At 41.9% G+C, this 19,716-nt stretch overlaps 1 protein-coding gene across 3 annotated transcripts in view; it reads left to right on the forward strand.

The window, feature by feature from the left end:
- Positions 1-2,855: 2,855 nt before the first annotated feature.
- The window catches only part of rps6ka2 (ribosomal protein S6 kinase, polypeptide 2), a 182,713-nt gene continuing 165,852 nt past the window's right edge, over positions 2,856-19,716 (forward strand). Inside the window, exons 1-2 of one of the 3 annotated variants that reach the window (XM_062463269.1) lie at positions 2,856-3,340; positions 12,999-13,115. In XM_062463269.1, coding sequence (XP_062319253.1) covers positions 3,242-3,340; positions 12,999-13,115 — 216 coding nt within the window. In that variant the 5' untranslated portion in view covers positions 2,856-3,241. Of the gene's footprint in view, positions 3,341-12,996; positions 13,116-19,716 lie in introns of those variants that run through there. The other 2 variants (XM_062463268.1, XM_062463271.1) reach the window with 2 other exon arrangements.

A 19,716-nucleotide genomic window follows, 5' to 3' on the forward strand; every position in this document is an offset into this window, starting at 1 on the left:
TTCAACTGCAGCCATGTATATGTCCATTCCATGACATTCCGAGGTGGCCAAAGGGTCTACTGATCTTTTGAGATGATCCATTTCATCCAGACAACGCTCAAGGACTGGAACATGGACACCAGGCCTCTGGTCAGCATTAATGCGACTGGACCAGGGATGGAAATTATTTTTTTTCAAAATCTACCAGCCACTTTCTTGTTTTTAACCGACAATGTGTAACTGCATGTGAAAATTAATATCTACAATACTTAAGCAGTTTATTTAATCTCAATCTCAATGAAACACTGACACTTTCTCTTTTATACATACACAAACCACGAACTGATATACATTTCATTAAATGAGTAGGGCAGATTAAACAACAAACATTCCTCCACCCATCCTCCCCAATCCCAGTACAGTTTACTCCTGCTCATCAGAATCAGATTCTGAAGTTTCAGAGGTGCTTTCCTGAGCGTTCTTCTTCCACGACAGGGCGAACAGCACCCCGACGCAAAGCGGAGGGGTGTAGCTTCGCTCTGAAGGGGCTTATTTTCCCGATAATGACAACGGCGTTCTATACATTATCCCGCTTATTACACGGCTACTTGCCAAAAAAAAAACTTAACACAATGTGTCTTATTACAATTTATATGTTACCATTCGTAGTGTTGATCAGCAGAAAAATAGTTCACCAAAGACGTTGAACATTCTTTAGGCTTCAAATCAGCTGACGTCACTAAGCAACGGAGTACGCTGGAGTTGAAAAGTTACCGGACTACTTGCGGAGTGCTACGAAAGACGTGAATCCGAGGCAAAAAGGCCACTTCTCTTGACAGCGGTCAGTTATACATAGCAACGGTCTGTTATCGAAAAATAATTGACTGCAGAACGTTGGGAAGCCCCATTCAAGTGAATGGGGCATTCTACAGCATTAAGAACAGAAAAACAGAAAACAGAAAAACGCAGAAGCATATATCGGCCTTAAGCTTATTGAGGTCTAGCTTGAATTAGCGTTGCCCGTTAGTGGAACGGAACGTTAGTGGAACGGCTTGAGGCTTAAGTCTAAAGGCCGATATATGCTTCTGCGTTTTTCGAAAAACGGACACATGGGAAAGCCCTCGTCTCCGTGGAACGCCCTCTACGAGCTCTCCGTCAGCCCTCGGAGAGCCCCGGAGAGCTCGACGTGCACCTCCTGAATTTTCTAACTATCCGTCGTAATTTCGGAGAGCGACGGAGAGCTACGGAGACCCCCTTGGCTGTGATTGGTCAGTATTAAGAACCGCTTGCGTCAGGGGCGGGGTTGCCGTGATAAACAGGACGAACAGAATCCTTTGATCGCCATTTCTGTAAGTTTTCACAATTCATATTTCAGCTAAACAGTACATGTAAATCAGCATCTGAATTAAAATGTGACGAGAAATGGGCAGTGTAGTTGCTGAAAATGTGCGTATGTTATTGATGAAACGGCTAATTTGTAAATTTGCTCCGACTTCTCGATAACCTAGGTAAATAAACACTCCACGACGACTTACAAAAAACCGTTGCGCCACCTACTCTTCTGGCTGTGAATTGTTTTCAGCACCCACAGCCTACGGAGAACCATAAACGAAGTCTATCCGTCCGTATCCGTGCGCCCGCCCATCCGTAAACGGAGACGCAGAAGCATATGCCGGCCTTAAGTTGACGTTTACCCAAGTGAGATTTATTCGTGTAAGCGCGACTTGCGTTAGCGACGTTGATGGAACACCCCCCTGGAGCCAGTGGATGAAAACATAATGGCAACAAAACAAATGGACTTCGTTAGACAGATCAAGATGTCCATCTTCTAAACAGGTACTTCGACAAAAAATACCACATTTATCATTTTTTCAGCCTGTCTCTACATTCTCTTATGTACAATAAATCATGTTAGTTAAATCCTTCAAACTATCTAACTACAGTAGCTATCTCGAAGTAGCTCGATGCACGTTGGATTACCACGTGAGGTTAGAAACACCTTTTCCGATTATTGTAGCTTGCTAGCTGATGAAACTCAAGACAACTCTTAATTATTAGCCTTATTTAAATACAAACAACTTCCACCAAACTTGTTTTAAAACTAGATAGGCTCCTGACCTTAACTCGATCCTAGCTACCTACATCATGTGGCACAGACATTTTCAGCTAGGTTAGTTGGTCTAGTTAGCTTGCTAGTGGCCTTCTATGATGCATGCTCGGTGACTCAGAAGCGGAGCTAAAGTTACTTCTTCACATAAGTGTTACTGATACTATTGTATTTTACTGGGCAATATAAGGGTACTTATGACGGTTAGTACTAAACATAAAAAAGTACTTACAGAAAGCTCTTGAGGCTCCATTGGTGTCTGCTTTGCTTGCATCCCGACGAGTCTAAGGAACCGCTTGACCCACCCAGCAATGTCACGTTGCCTTAAAAATCACTGGACCGCTATACCGCCGACTGGTGGTATGGAGGCTTTATAGAGGCACATATTGTCGCACACGCTAACCGGTTGTGGATTTGTACCACGGCAGAAGTGTAGCAAAAGTCACGTGTAAAAACCCCGCCAAGTGAGAGGCCAGACTTTGTGACTACATATTTGGACATTGTTTTACACATACACAAATCTCAGTGCGCATTTGTGGATCGTGGTACGCATTTGTGGGTCGTGGATCGTGCTGTGCATTTGTGGATCGTGCTGTGCATTTGTGTCTTGTGCTGTGCATTTGTGGATCGTGGTGTGCATTTGTGAATACTTTTGCTACAATAATAGCCCCATAAACGGCCCTTGTTGGTAGCAGGAGGTAACATCTGGGAAAAATTCGCCAGCTGGTTTTCAATGCGCAAGGAGGAGGAAGGAGGCTGTCGTTCAACTGTGGCCAGTGGCAGTCACTGTGCCGTCTGATTGGACGCAGAGAGAACTCGGAAGGAAGAACTGAACCCTCTACACGCATTTACATCGCTCCATCGCACCGTCCTTAGGCAGCGAAACACGGGTTCTGTGGTTCTGTGGACAGCAAGTCACCGGTCCGGTATCTTTGCTGTATGGATGGGGCGACTGTCATATCAGAGCCTTTCAAAGGGGCACCTTAACAGAGTCAACAGGAAACACAGCAGCTTTGTTTTATCCTCTGAATAATTCAGTATGGATTAATGGACAGTGGAAACGATTAAATCCCCGTAGTTACCCAGCAGACCTGGACTCAGGTATTGTGATTTACTACAACTGTTGAACAACAGGACACGGGACCAAATTGGAACATGGAAACAAACACGCGAAAATTTACCGTCCGGAGATGGTTTTCTGTATACCTTCATAAGAAATCACGATCCAAAAACTCTAGTCTCTACAAATTAGAGGTTTGTATCTATTCCATTATTGGTAGAACTAGATTACACGTACTATGCAGTATCTTGGAAAAATACGCATTGTTTGGTTGTGTGCATGGCCAAATACTTTAATGTATTGCGAATTGTATCATTTTTTGGTTTATTCAACAAATCACTATTTAACACGTGTTCAGCCTACCTCTCTGTTTCCGTTATTACCAATGTTGTTGTAGGTATGTCTATTTTCAGCCGTCTCTCGATGAGGCTGGCCTGTCAGGTATTAGAGGCTGAGGAGTCATCCTCAGCTTGTAGAATTTCGACAGTGTACATATTTCCGAGGAAGAGTATGATAAATGACACCATATCAAAGAAGTATGGAACGCCTGTTTAATTTGTGGACTAGCTGTTGTATACTGTAGGTGCCTTACAGTTACTGCATGTTTACAGCCCATACTGTTTCAAGGGCTGTCCATTGGTCAAGTCCTATACTGCAGGAGCATTGCCTCACTGATCTGAAACTGGTCTGACATGAGATGTCCTTGTGATATATTGGCTGACATGTGACACCACGATTTGATTCCTGCTGGGAAAAATGAAATATGTTCATATTATAATGATGATCTGTTACTTTACTATTACTTGCTTACAGTTATTGTTAATGCCATCATTATGGTGTTAACTGAAATGGCATTACATAACCATAACAATATTGTGGTTATCAGACATGATTTATTCATCTTCGTCTTTGCTCCAGAAGACGTCAACATGCTATGTGCTCCTGAATGACAACATGTTTGTGTGCAGTGTTTTTTTTATTAGTGTGTTTGCTTTCAGCAAAGACACGACTGTTATTCTGCATACTTATTGTTGGAATGCTGCTTCAGCAACTTCAGCTACTAAAACTAATATTCTTGTTACGACTACTTCTACAGTTTAACAGTTCAGCTTTCAGATTCTCCAGCATTGTATTTTAGCTCTTAGCTTTGTTAGATGATGCGATAGACTTATATACAGTAGACACAGCAAGCCTGCTCTTTCAAGATGGCGTCCCCATTCATTTCTATAAAAAGTGCTCAGTGGCGCAGTGAGCCAGTTCCGGCTCGTCCGGTCTTGCGCAGAATAGTGGCTCGCCTTCTTCCAAGCTAAGAGACTTGTGCACGCTTGCACCTAGCTGTTCACGTCATACTTTGCGACAACCAGTCGCAAGCGTGTGAGCTAAGGCATTGCAGTGGAGTTAGAAAACTGGCAGAATGGGTTACAAGTCCGATCAAGAAGCAGATACATCATGTGAACTTTACGAAAATCAATGCTATTAGTACTGTATAGTATTCCTTTCACTTGGTTTTTAGAAATATAGGCCTATTGTAGATGGAACATACGTTCCACATACGACTCAGACTCACCAAATATACGTTGTTTTTAGTATGACTGCTTAAGTATTGTGTCAGATTAAAGAAACTGTAAACTTGAATATCTGGCTCTGTCGTTGTTCTAGTTCGGCAAAGCAAGCTAAATGAAATAAGCCTATAAATATGTTACTATTATAATGATTATCTGTTACTTTACTATTACTTGCTTACAGTTATTGTTAATGCCATCCTTATGGTGTTAACTGACATGACGTTACATAACCATAACAACATTGTGTTTAACAGACATGATTTATTCATCTTCGTCTTTGCTCCAGAAGACGTCAACAATCTATAATGCCATGATTAACATGCCACAATATCACTTTTTATATAAGGCTATAATTACGATTGTCAATGCATTAACATAATAACGTTCATTACAGTATGGTTAAATCTGCTTTAAAATAACGGAAATAAACTCTACAAACAACCGTCATGTATGTGTGCAACCATTTGTAAAACTGGCTACAAACAAAGGCAGGCAACTGTAGATTATGAAGCCCTCATTCAGCTCAGGTAAATCACCAATCGACTAATGTTCACTTTTGTGCTCGTGCCCCGTTCGTATCTGCGAGCACATTTCCAGGCAACTTTTCTTGACTTAAGCAAATAAATGGGGTGCTAGTTTACCCATTTTGGATTGGTTTCAAAATGAGCAAAATTACTCTATGAAAAAGCTAGTAGTATGAGCCAGGTTCGAGAATCGAACAATAATTATTGGGGGAGATAGTTTTGGAAATTTTGACTTGAGTTAATAGAATAAAAACGACCGGACGAGCCGGGTACCTAATTGGAAATGCAATACCACCTACATCCACCGGGGCCGTTGCCTCAAGCCGAGGGGTGGGGGTCTAGATCAATGGTTCCCAAACGGTGTGCCGCAGCACACTGGTGTGCCGTGAAGCAAGGCCAGGTGTGCCGTGGGATTTTGTGACAGCCATACACATTTTGCAATAAAATATCAAAATGTATGGCTTAGCACCAGTAAGATTTGTAACAAAATATCAGCCTTGGTGGTGGCACATACAGTGTACAATTTCTCTACAGGTAGACGAGTCAACTGACATAAGTGGGGCTGCCCAACTTCTGGCAAACGTCAGATATGTTGATGGTGATTCAATCAAAGAGACTTTTTTATTCTGTAAAGAAATGGAAAGCCACACAACAGGGGAAGAGATATTCAGGGTAACTAATGACTATTTAAAAGAGAAAAGTCTGACCTGGGAAATGTGCGTCAGTCTTTGTACAGATGGTGCGGCATGCATGACGGGGAGAGTGAGAGGTTTTATTGTTAAGTTGTTAAGTTGCCCAGTTAAGGCGTGTCTATTTAAATGACCATATATGGAAATCACGTTGGTCACATGACTCCACTCCGCACGTTACAAATGTTTTTGGTTTGCTTTACGGCACATTCGGATGGAGTGGCAGCTTGGTCCGGGCACTTTAGCACTTTCTTGTACTTGGTTGTCTTTAAAGGTTTTTATAGTGTGGTACCCTTGTATATAGGTCACTTCAGTCATACATGGAAGTCACGTTGTATGCCCAGTGAAACACCATCATTGTTGGCCTCACGAGGGCTAGTTCCCTGTATAATGTATTATTCAAATGGTACTACAGAGTTATGTATTAATGTATATTTTCTGTTTGTGCTTTACCACATACACCTCAATGAATTCATTGATTTTACAAGTATTTAATACAAAGAGTTCTACTGGATATCCAAGTCTTCCTTTTTTTCTTCATTCTAATTGGATGACCCTCAGCGATTGCACCTTTCCCTATAACATCAGTAAATAAAAATAAACGTTTACAGAGTGATAACACATGTTATAGAGGCGCTTTGCACAGATATGAATACAGGTGTGCCTTGAGATTTTGACTTGCCTTTTGGTGTGCCTTGGGCACAAAAAGTTTGAAAACCACTGGTCTAGATCACCAATTAAGCAACAAGCAAATGTCAATGTTAGCTAGACTAGCTAGCTCTATCTCATCTGCTTTTTATTAACGCTGATTTGCAAGGAATGCAAGAACAGCTAGATAGCGATAACACCTACCTACTGTAGCCATGTAAACTACTTTAGCTTGCTAAAGCAAGCGCACCTGCCTCTCCAGTTCTTTCAATAGATAATCTAGATAGGCGTTAGCAATAGGCTAGACTGCTATTCGTTTTCTGGCTAGTTTTTCGTAAGCTTCCCTTCTAATGCCGACTAGCAGCTAGTCTCTAGCTAGTCATTTGCTAAGTAAGGTATGTTGATTTGTATTTGAAACGTATTTAGCTAGCAGTGGGCCCCTATAGGCTGTAAGGTGAACCCTGTTATCGTTTCAACCCGCTCCACAGTCTGGCATCTACACAATCTTTAGCTCATAAAAAAGAACGAGTCCTGCTAAGCTACCAAAAAAAAGTTTGTCGCTGAAATTCCAGTCGATTGTCGATGCGTCTATGTTTTATGCAGAACTAGTTTCTTCAGAGCGTAATAGGATTTTGGTGGCACGGTTCGACACGTGATCCTTCTACACCAATAAGGTAGCTGCTTTTTGTCAACACGGATGGATATGGTTGTCAAATAGAGGATGGGACCTTGCACATTTGTTTCCTCTATGTTTATTTTGCCGTGGCGGCTCGCCACGACAAAATTTCTGCCGCCATGGTATCAGAAATAGGGCTGTACAAAATTTTAGGACGTCTATGTGATTGTTAGAGTGCATGTCGGAGAATAGCATGTCGCGCTTCACACCGCAGTTGAGATTGTGCGTCTTTGAGAAGTCGTATAGCTAACTTGTCAGTTAATTTAAGCCTGTTATTGTATTAGTCTATATTCTTGCTAATTTAAATTAAGTTAACTGGTGATCTTCGTTGTTTGTATTCCCCTGCCAGCTAAATTGCACATGTCTGTTGATTCGATAGCGATTGCTGCCTTTGCTTACGTTTGTATTTTCGGTGCAACTATGCAGAAGTAGTTTTAATTAATAAATAGTGGGTTTATTGTTATTATTTGCTACAGAATGCAGCCTATCAAGCTCAAATGAAGCAGACAGTGTACATGCTTTCGAGTACCTTAATCGATAGGCTAGGCTACTGACCAACGTCAATTTTTAATACGTCAATTAATAATTGGCAGCATTTATGCCATTTAGAACACTTTATGAGTGGAAGGTCTCTAAGTAGCCTAACCTTATTGCTTTAGGAGAAATAGTACAAAAATATGTGCAATATTACATTAGTTATTAAACTAGGCTATTACATTAACCTGGGGGGGGGGGGGGGGGGACAGACTTATGTCGTTGTTGTAACATTCATTCTTCCACAAATGAACACTTATCAACCATAAAAACAACCGTAATGAAAAATATGAAATATGATATATAAAACAGATTAAGGACACTCAGTCCTCACTGTCAGTGTCAGGACAGTTATCTTCCAGTTCCTCAGTTTCTTTTGTGTTGGCACAATTACAACAACGACATAAGTCTGTGCAACACAGTCCTGCAGAAAAACATGAACATCTGCCTGTCTCACACGCACTTTTGCAGCCGCAGTGTATCACATGCAAAACACTGTCAGGGGCCGAATTTCTGTTACGTGCAAGGTCCCATCCTCTATTTGCCAAACATATCCATCCATGTTGACAAAAAGCAGCTACCTTATTAGTGTAGAACGATCACGTGTCGAACCGTGCCACCAAAATCCTATTACGTTCTGAAGAAACTAGTTACATTTACATTTAGTCATTTAGCAGACGCTCTTATCCAGAGCGACTTACAGTAAGTACAGGGACATTCTCCCCGAGGCAAGTAGGGTGAAGTGCCTTGCCCAAGGACACAACGTAATTTTGCACGGCCGGGAATCGAACTGGCAACCTTCAGATTACTAGCCCGCTTCCCTCACCGCTCAGCCACCTGACGCCCCAGGTGGTAGTTCTGCATAAAACATAGACGCAACGATAATCGACTGGAATTTCAGCGACAAACTTTTTTTTGGTAGCTTAGCACGACTCGTTCTTTTTTAAGAGCTAAAGATTGTGTAGATGCCAGACTGTGGAGCGGGAATCATTTTCTAAAAGACTTTTCGTGGTTCACCTTGCGGCCTACTAGCGCAACACAAGAGAATGTTCATTAAAATGACATGCTGCTATACCGCATTTCTGGGGCGGAGTTTATTACACAATGTTCATTTTTGGTGCAGCGTTTAATCGAGGTTGGCGTTTATTACACAATGTTCATTTTTGGTGCAGCGTTTATTCGAGGGCGGCGCTTAATCTAAGAAATACGGTATTCTAGGCTAACGCCTGGGACACACTGCCTGCGATCGGCTGCAATCTGCTGCGACGCGCCTGGAAGCGCCTCCTTTTTTCTTTCGGCGCCCATGTTATCAAATGGGACCGACCACACTGGCTGTGAAGCGCCGCGATTGCCTGCGATCGCCTGCGATCTGCAGCGATCGTTTCGGCAGCTGGTCAAATTTTTTCGCAAGACGCTTGCGAAATCGGCTGCAGGATGATGAAATACACCATATTAGTTGATATATTTGAATACAAAAACATGTTATTAAGATTTTACTCCATTAATTGTAGACTACGGTGAACATTTGTAAAGTTGTAGACTTTATAATTACACAATGTTGGTAACGAACGTCCTTTACATGTGGTTACCCTGATAAAAACGAATGAAAATAAACGGATTGATCCGTTGAGCATGCCCGTAGTTGTTTTGTTTGTTTGAGAGAAACGAGTTGTCACGCGTTGCACACAACACACACGCAGACATAGCGTACCGAGAGAGAACCCCCAAGTCGATTTCTAAAATCAGCATCAAATGAATTCTCGAAGTTGAAAAGCACAGGGAGTTGTTGTATGTCAGCAACAATTTTACAAGGACAACGTAGATAAGGATCAATGCTGGGATATAGCCAATGCCATGTTTATGTACCATGTCAGCGTAAAGGAAAGCTCAGAGTAGCTGAAAGGCTTGGTGACCGGCACGGAGAAATGCGTGTCTGGTGTGAACAGCTTTTGCTCAGTCGTAGCCGATCGTGGCGCTGCACGGCGCGTCCAGGCGCTTCGCAGCCAGTGTGTCCCAGGCTAACTCCACTGCGAGGGGGGATGGATCAAAGCTTTTTTTTTATTCATTTCAGATTTCATCTTTAAACTTTCAGCATTCCAAGGCATTTTCTGCAGGAAATGCACTTTCTAGTTATTATTATTCCTCTTCCGACCACTTTTTTTTGCCGCCTAACTAGTTTCAGAATCAGAAAGAGTTTTATTCGCCATGAAAGTTTGCACAGACAAGGAATTTACTTTGGCAGGAAGGTGCATACAATAAACATATAGGAATCTTAAAACTTAAATATGTGGTCTAACTATACTAAAGGTACAAAGTCTAACTAATACTATAAAATATCAAGTAGCCAAATAATTTACAATATAAAAATACAAAAGTTACAAATAGTCTAATATAGGCTAGTGCAAATTGCAATGTGGCAAGGTGTCATTGTGATTAAAGTCAGTGTGAGCCCTTGGTCTTGTTGAAAAGGCCAACAGCGGATGGAGACAAACTGTTTTTGTGGTGTGTGTTATTGGACCTGATGGACCGCAGCCTTCTGCCGGAGGAGAGTGGCTGAAACAGAGTGTGTCCAGGGTGGGAGGAGTCGGCTGCAATATTCCTCGCACGCCTCAGGTTCCTCGAGGTGTGCAGGTCCTCGAGGGAAGGCAGATTACCTTCTCAGCAGTGCGAATGATACGCTGCAGTCTGCTCTTGTCAGTCTCCTCTGGCAGCAGCATACCAGATGGTGATGGAGGAGGTGAGGATGGACTTAATGATGGCTGTGTAGAAGTGCACCATCATTGTCCTTGGCAGGTTGAATTTCTTCAGCTGCCGTAGGAAGTACATCCTCTGTTGTGCTTTTTTGGTGAGGGAGCTGATGTTCAGTTCCCACTTGAGGTCTTGGGAGAGGATAGTACCCAGGAAGCGGAAGGACTACACAGTGTTGACTGGGAAGTCGCACAGGGTGATAGGGGGTGAGTGGGGCTGTATTCTTTCTAAAGTCCACAACCATCTCCACTGTCTTAAGAGCATTGAGCTCTAAGTGTTTCTGGCTGCAACAGGTCACCAGGTTGTCCGTTTCCCACCTATAGTCAGATTCATCCCCACCAGAGATGAGCCCAATGAGGGTGGTGTTGTCCGCAAACTTCAGGAGTTTGACGGACGGATGACTGGAGGTGCAGCTGTTGGTGTACAGGGAGAAGAGCAGAGGGAAAAGGATGCAGCCCTGAGGAGATCCGGTGCAGATGGACCGGGAGTCAGAGTCAGTGTTCCCAGCTTAACGCACTGCTTCCTGTCAGACAGGAAGTCTGTGATCCACCTGCAGGTGGATATACTATATAAAGGTTATGTCTCTTTTTAGCAACATTTTACAAGTGAAAGATTACAGTACATGTTACGCCACCGGTCACTCAACCAGTCATGTGTCGGCTGGGCTAGCAAGCTAGTTTTAGCAGTAGCAGTGGCACAGAACAATTTAAAAGTATAAAAAACACCAGGGACAACGACAACATCGGCAACTCTGCACCATGCATTATTATTTTAAGTTAATCTTTAAATGCAGTCTCTGAACAGGACTGGGTGTGCAGCCACACATGATTAGTTTCTCCAACTTGAAACTGTGAAACCTAGAAATGTTTACAAGGACCAACGGTTGCTACATTACAAGAAACAAGTAACCAATCAGATTGGCCAACGCTACCATTTAACGCTCCTCATTTACATGAAAATTAAATAAGATACTCTTTTCATAATTTTTTTTTCTCCTTTTTCAACTGTAAGAAAATATCGCAATGCACAACAATGACATATACTTTTAAAGATGCTGTAAAGCTAATTCCATGATTTGCTTCTCAGTACATTATAGACATGTGAAATGAGTTCCTGAAAGCATGTGCAAAGCGCGAAAACTTTGCGCACTGAAATGTGGAGTTAGACCGTTGAACAATTTTTCTTCCGTTTTCAGCTCAGGTTTTTTATAGGCGGAGCCAAAACCCAACCTATCTACGTTACAGCGACCTATCTGCATCAGATCACAGACCGTTACCTTCTGTTACTCAGCTGGTACGATGCAAAGACAAAGTAATTAACACATAAAACACTCAAAGACTTCAGGTAGGTCTGTTATCTAATATCTGCAATTAATTTAGCTAATATTGCTGTTGTTGCTAAATTCAATAAATTCGAGGGGGCGGAGCTTCTGCTCCTTCAGGCAACAAGCCCCCAGTCTCAAGCAGAGAAGACTGCAGATTTTCTCCCGATTTCAAAGCCTAATTTAACATACTTGTCTGTGTTTTTTCATTAGAATTTTGATGGGTAGTTAACAACACATTATTCTGTGGTTCCACTTTACAGCATCTTTAACACTTTTTTTCCACCATTTTGTTTTTAAAGCAACACTTTTTTTCAACTTCTTACTTTCACACTGTTTACATACTCTCACACTGTTTAAGCTAAAAATACATTTCCAACGTTATTGCTGACATACTTAAGTTGATGTCATTAAATATTTTCAACACTTTTTCTCACTTACTTACTTTCACAACATACTCTCACATTGTATATTGCACATACCTCTTTTTAAAACGGTTGAAAACCTTCACTATTCAAGCCATCAAAACCAAATCGTTTCAACTGCTTTCAGCAAACACACACCTTTTCTAGTTTTATGTTGAAATGCTTATCCAAAAGACGTCAATCGGCACTACACTAGATTATAAAAGGGACACTTGCAAAATATGAACTTTGCAGAGTGCAAAGTTCCCGGTTCTTGAGCCGGTTGTGGGAAACTAAACCCATTCTCATTTGTACACACACACACACACACAGGTTCCTGGAATTATTAGAGAGATTACATTAAACACACACACACACTATGAGCAGCTGGTGACCTACATTTTTGATACACAAATGCCCACAAACTCACTGCTGTGTCAAAGAAACATTGGTATTTGACAGAGGATGTAATATGGATATGCATTTGCTATAAGGTTGTAAGTGTATAGAGTCAATACTCCCCCCACCAGCCTTTGTTCTCCTAGCATAACAGTACCCATCACAGAGCTCCCTCAAAGCATGTACCCAGTCTGCTGCACACATGTACCATGGCTTTATCTGTATTGAGCAAAACCAAGACCATATTTACTGGTGATGTGACTGTACTTGCATGGTGTAATGATACAATTACTCTTGATACCAGTCTCTTCCTTACTGTGGTGTGTGTGTATGTATGTTCTTAGGACGACAGTATCCTGAAGGAGATTGATATATCCCACCATGTCAGAGAAGGTTGTGAGAAGGCTGATCCTTCTCAGTTTGCACTGCTCAAGGTGTTGGGGCAGGGCTCCTATGGAAAGGTACAGTATGGCTTCCCTTCCTCTCTGTTCTCTGTACCTGTATACACTTTATATTTTTCAGAATTTGTAAGCAATGACTGAAATAACAAAAAGTTAAAGCAGATACATTTATTTTCTTGTGAATGTATTTGTCTATCCAGCAGTAGCATAGCCACGAGGGGGACTGGGGGGGCCTAGGCCCCCTCATTGGGTGTGCTCAAGCCTTTGGCGAGAGCACAACCTTTGTTCTCTCACATATATATTTATTGGGTGTGCTTTGCCTTCGGCAAGGGCACAACCTTTGTTCTCTCACATATATATTATTATTTGTATTATTCTTTTTTCCCCCCTAAAACTCAGTCAATAGTTGGCCTACATAGACAACCTAGGTGTCAAAAGTTTCGTCTTGGTAGCGATTGAGTTGCTTCTATTGGGATTTACGTTCCGTTGCATGGTTTAAGTGGAAATTAAGTTTTTTGTGGCGAAAAGTGAAGCTAACGGTGGCTAACTTGCTAGCCACAGTCAATGACGCTACTTACGTCACTAACGTCACGAAAACTCGCGTGACTACCTCTAGCAGAACATTAGTTTAGCAGCTCGTTAACTTCTGGGAGATAGCTAAGCTAACTGCTTTACTGCAAGGCAGCTGCAGAAACGCCACAAGCAAAGAGGCCAGGGTGATAACTATTTACTAATTTTACTTTGTGATATGACACACAATTGTGACGTGTAATGAACAATATAAGCTGATTTTATTAAGGAAGTACATCTACTTTCGGAAACAGTCTACTATGTCACTGAAGTATTAGCATCATGACATTAGCCTCTGTTGCCCGGGCAACACATACTACAGTGGTCTATGATGCATCTGTTTTCAATGGTTAAAATAAACATTCCTCACAAATACATTTTCGTTGTAGGATTTATTATGACATTACATTACAAGTAAACGATTTGTGGGTGAAATTATCATTACCTGTGGTTTCAAACCAGTGTTGCTCACTGAAACGCTGTAGCCTACGCGAGACACTACAAAAACATTACACAGCTGTAGGAAGTCAAACGGCGACAGAACATGTTCGGCACTCCCCTTACTTAAATCAAAAATCTATCTAACTACTAACCTTAACTTCATTGCCACAGCCTAAACTTTGTCAATCTGTTCATGAAAATAATTAATTTCAGCCTAAACCGTACAACGGAACGTTAAATCAAATTCAACCAACGCAATCGCTACCAAGACGAACACAGCAGTAGTCTAGTACTGTACCGTAGTAGTACAATTTACCGGGGCAGCTTCTCCACACAGGGCTATATCGCACTTGGCGTTGTTACTGACAATGATCGCTACCAGTGAGCTTTTTATGAAAGCGATTTTCCACTAAATAAATGTCAAGCTTATTTACGTTTTTGGGGGCATACTTTCAGTTAGAAGATGGTACTGTTTGAATCGCGATTCCATCTTCTACTGCCGGTAACGTTGTACAATAATCTTCAAAGGGGGTTCTTTATTCATGAATGAATGCAATATGAGTAGGCTAAATGCCTGAAAATATCACGAGAAGGGAAAAACTTAAAAGGACGTTTAAGTCATAGAGATTAGGTCAATTTTTACACCGGTCTGCCAAATTTATTCGTTTTGATTCAACGATGAGGCTGCCTCTTGCAGGTGAAATGAAAAGACATCTATTTCATTCTACACTTAACTCGTATTTTGAGTTGTAAATGAGCAGCAAAAAAAAGATGCTTTTAAATCTATGTAATTTTTATAAATAATAAGTAGGCCCTATGCATTTTTATATAAAATATACAGAAATATCAAATAAAATGTTGTAAAAATGTCATTAAAAAACGGACCCCTGTGCAACCGACGCAAGCAAGCACACCCTACAATTTCCCAAGAAATTGTACCCTCTCTAGTTTATTTATTTATTGTTTATTTTCGCCCCCCTAAGGATCAGTCAATATTTGGACTACATACACAACGGCGGTGTCAAAAGTTTCGTCTTGGTAGCGATTGCGTTGGTTGTATTTTTATTTACGTTCCGTTGCATGGTTTAAGTAGAAATTGCGTTTTTGTGGTGAAAAGTGAAGCTAACGGTGGCTAATTTGCTAGCCACAGTCACTGACGTTACTAACGTCACTGCGTCACTAACGTCACGAAAACACGCGTGACTACCTGTAGCAGAACATTCGTTTCACATCTGTTAACTTGGGGGATAGCTAGGCTAACGATAGCTTTACTGCAAGGCAGCTGCAGGAACGCCACAAGCAAAGAGGCCAGGGTGATAACTATTTACTCATTTTACTTTGTGATGTGAAACACAATTATGAAATGTAATGTACAATATTAGCTGATATTATTAAGGAAGTAGGCCCACATCTACTTTTGGAAACGGTAGTCTACTATTTCACTGAAGCATTAGCATCATGACATTAGCCTCTGTTGCCCGGGCAACACATACTACAGTGGTCTATGATGCATCTGTTTTCAATCTTTAAAATAAACATTCCTCACAAATACATTTTCGTTGTAGGATTTATTATGACATTACATTACAAGTAAACGATTTGTGGGTGAAATGATCATTACCTGTGGTTTCAAACCAGTGTTGCTCACTGCAACGCTGTAGCCTACGCGAGACACTACAAAAACATCTACACAGCTGTAGGAAGTCAAACGGCGACAGAACATGTTCGGCACTCCCCTTACTTAAATCAAAAGTCTATCTAACTTCTAACCTGAACTTCATTGCCACAGCCTAAACGTTGTCAATCTGTTCATGAAAATAATTTATTTCAGCCTAAACCGTACAACGGAACGTTAAATCCAATTCAACCAACGCAATCGCTACCAAGACGAACACAGCAGTAGTCTACTAGTACTGTACCGTAGTAGTACAATTTACCGGGGCAGCTTCTCCACACAGGGCTGTGTCGCATTTTGCGTTGTTACTGACAATGATCGCTACCAGTGAGCTTTTTATGAAAGCGATTTTCCACTAAATAAATGTCAAGCTTATTTACGTTTTGGGGGGCATATTTTCAGTTAGCAGATGGGACTGTCTGAATCGCGATTCCATCTTCTACTGCCGGGTAACGTCGTAGAATAATCTTCAAAGGGGGTTCTTTATTAATGAATGAATGCAATGAGTAGGCTACATGCCTGAAAATATCACGAGAAGGGAAAAACTTAAAATGACGTTTAAGTCATAGAGATTAGGTCCATTTTTACACCGGTCTGCCAAATTTATTCGTTTTGATTCAACGATGAGGCTGCCTCTTGCAGGGGAAATGAGAAGACATCTATTCCATTCTACACTTCACTCGTATTTTCAGTTGTAAATGAGCAGCAAAAAAAAATGCTTTTAAATCTATTTAATCTTTATAAATAATAAGTATGCATTTTCATATAAAATATACAGAAATCAGTTGTAAAAATGTCATTCAAAAACAAGCGGAGCTGGTTCATGAAGGAGGACGTGAGACATAGTGCGCCACTAGCAACGCGTCATTTTATGCGCAGGGCACTCCCTCCTAATAGGGCGGGGTATATAAGGGATTCCCGGCATATGCATCGCTAGTGCGACATAGACTTCAGTCTTCCTGCTGCCTCCGCCTCCCCGGCCTCCACCCTTGGTTCTGTTTTCTGTTTCCTGTTTCAGGGGGAATGCGTCACCGCTCTCTGCTCGGAGGTCGAGACGGTGTCTCGTCGGATGCGGCAGGGAGCTGATGCGAGCAGAACCACAATGCCAAATCAAATCAAATGTACAATCGTGTTTGTATAGTGGGAAATAAAGTATTCGTAAAGTCATACTGAGTCCTCCTGCCTGAAACGGACCCCTGTGCAACCGACGCAAGCAAGCACACCCTACAATTTCCCCAGAAATTGTACCCTCTCTAGTTTATATTACAACCCCCCCCAGATAACTGATTTATTACAATAACAAATGAAGGAATCGTTGATATAAAATAAAAAATATGATTACTCATATGTATACAAAATATATATGTGTGTGTGGATCTGGGGGGTATTCCATCAACGTCGCTAACAAAAGCCACGCTTACACGAAAAAGTCTCACTTAGGTAAACGTCAACTTAGACTTAAGCCTCAAGCCATTCCACTAACGTTCCGTTCCACTAACAGGCAACGCTAATTCAAGCGAGACCTCAATAAGCTTAGATTGTGTGCGCACACAGAGAACCGAAACAGTCCAGATCAGGCGATTTTCGTAAATAAGAGTTATGTCGCAAAAAGAAGAGCGTAAACCAGAAGAGTGGTGTTATTTTCAGCAGCGTAACTGGATTTTTGGAGTTATCCCGAAAAATTGCAATACGGCGGCAATTAACAAGGCAAGGTAGACGATCTGGCAAAACATTGTTGACCATTTAAATTAATAAATTGTAGACCTACCAAATATACTTAACATAACTAATGCATTTAGGCCTACTGATAATTAGCGCAATTTGATGAGCTGTCTGAAAGCGTTCTGACAGTAATCACTGGCCAATATTCTCAACAGGAGGTTGAGAATAATAGCCAAAAGAAGAACGCAGCAGCAATATTTGGAGGTTATGTATAAATTCAAGACACTGCAGAAGGCCATGGTTTGGACTTGATGTGGGCTAATAATGTTTTTGTCTTCACAACTTGAACAAAATTATTAAATTACTTCAAAATAACTTTGCCACACACATTTATTAACTGATAGGCTAAATGCTGGCCTTTAAAATAAAAGGGAAAGATAATCATGACTAAAATGGGGATTCACTGAAATAAGTATTATTGCACAGATCCAGCACAGACTTTCAGATCAGAAGGTGACCCAAACTGTAGCACACTTTGCTTGGCAGGACAGTCATTTAAAATTGTTTAGCATGCCTAAGAATATATAATTATTATATTACGCGTGCATATTTAACCCGAATCCAATTATTACTATTCTGGCTGACAGTGTATGGACAGCTGCCCCATATTTCCAGATTTCCAATTAGTCACATAGTCTGCCTCCACAGGCCCAGATGGGGCTTGGACAGTGGCAGGCTGTGGCTGTTTGATGGGCAGGGGCGGAAAGATTTTAAGGGCTGCTACTGCACAACATGGACTCTCACCAGTGTAACAATGGGAATGGGACGACATCCCAAGTGTAAAGCATGCCCTAGTGAAACAAATATTATTAACATATGACATTGAAGTTTTACAGTTTAGAACCGACATTGAACGTGCCTAGCGAGCTGTGCTGTGGTAAACATGGAGATGTAGCCTCAAGTTGCTAGTTGTTGAATGGTAAGCTAACTCTAGCTTACACACTACTTTAGCTGTAGGCTCAACAAGTTTACCATCAACTGACCAAAATCCGAAATATTTCCAGACATCACTCTTTAGATTTTTTGTGGTTACAATCACTTTATCTGCTGCGGTCAAGCTGGGTTCTGCACTTTCTGCTATCTTCCACGCAAGTCAACTGTCAGCAGTGACGCTGAGGCGCGCGCCCACCCGCAAAGCAGACAGACGCGCCGCTGCTGCCGCGTTTTTATTTAATTTTTTAAACTTTTTTTACATTTGAATATTAATTTTCACATTCGAATTTCAGTTTTTAACCACTATTCGAATATATATTCGAATATAGAATATTCGTTGACAGCCCTAGTATGGAATAAGACGTCTCTGCGAGAGCTCCTCTCCATTCAGTTTATGTATGTTTAAATTTGCCGTCTTTAACCAAGTTTGCTCGAAAATATCATCACACTTCTGTTTGTGTATCCCCGCGTGATCGTTTAAGACAAGAAATGTCGACTATCGCTAACTCTAAAGCCAAAGAAAAGAAAGACAGACCGCCAAGGCCGAGGCTAGCTAACAGCAGCGTGGTAGTGGCTAACGAGGACGACCCCGGCGAGCAACACGCCTCTTCCATGGAGGACTTGAAAAACATGCAGGATATGATCCTGAAGACCATCAACACCCAGTTCGACCTACTGGATGAGAAGTTTGCCTCTCTCCAGTTCGGGTCGCCTGGCGACCCGAACTGGAGGTCTCGCCGTCTCATCTGGAGGAAATAGATGAGACGGTTTCAGACCACGACGCTCGTCTGCAGTCTATGGAGACCGCTATCAACAAGCTACTGAAGGAGAACGTTTTTCTCCGAACCAAGACGAATGACTTAGAGGGCCGCTTGAGGCGCAATAATGTCAAGTTTGTGGGGATCCCCGAAGGAGAAAAAAAGGGAAATCCGACTGAGTTTGTGAGCGCTCTCATTCCTAAACTGTTAGGCGAGGCTCACTTCCCAAAGCCGGTAATTGTTGATCGCGCCCATCGCTCTCTGCAGCCCAAGCCAGCAGAAGGAGCCTCCGGTCCTTCTGCAAGACCCCGCACGATCATCGCCCGGGTCCACCACAATCAGGAAAAGAGACGATACTACGGCTCGCTTGGCAACAGTCTCTCAAGTACGGCGCACACAGGGTCTTCATATTTCCAGACTATACTGCCAAGGTGATGGAGCAGCGACGGGGATTCCGTGAGGCTATGGCAGCCCTGCTTGAGCTGAAAATAAAGCACAGCCTGCGTTTGCCGGCCAAGCTCCACTTCCAACACAACGGGCTTCAGAACATATTCACCTCTCC

Source organism: Osmerus eperlanus, chromosome 6 (genome assembly GCF_963692335.1).
Source record: "Osmerus eperlanus chromosome 6, fOsmEpe2.1, whole genome shotgun sequence".
In the NCBI taxonomy this organism is placed as follows: Eukaryota; Metazoa; Chordata; class Actinopteri; order Osmeriformes; family Osmeridae; genus Osmerus; species Osmerus eperlanus.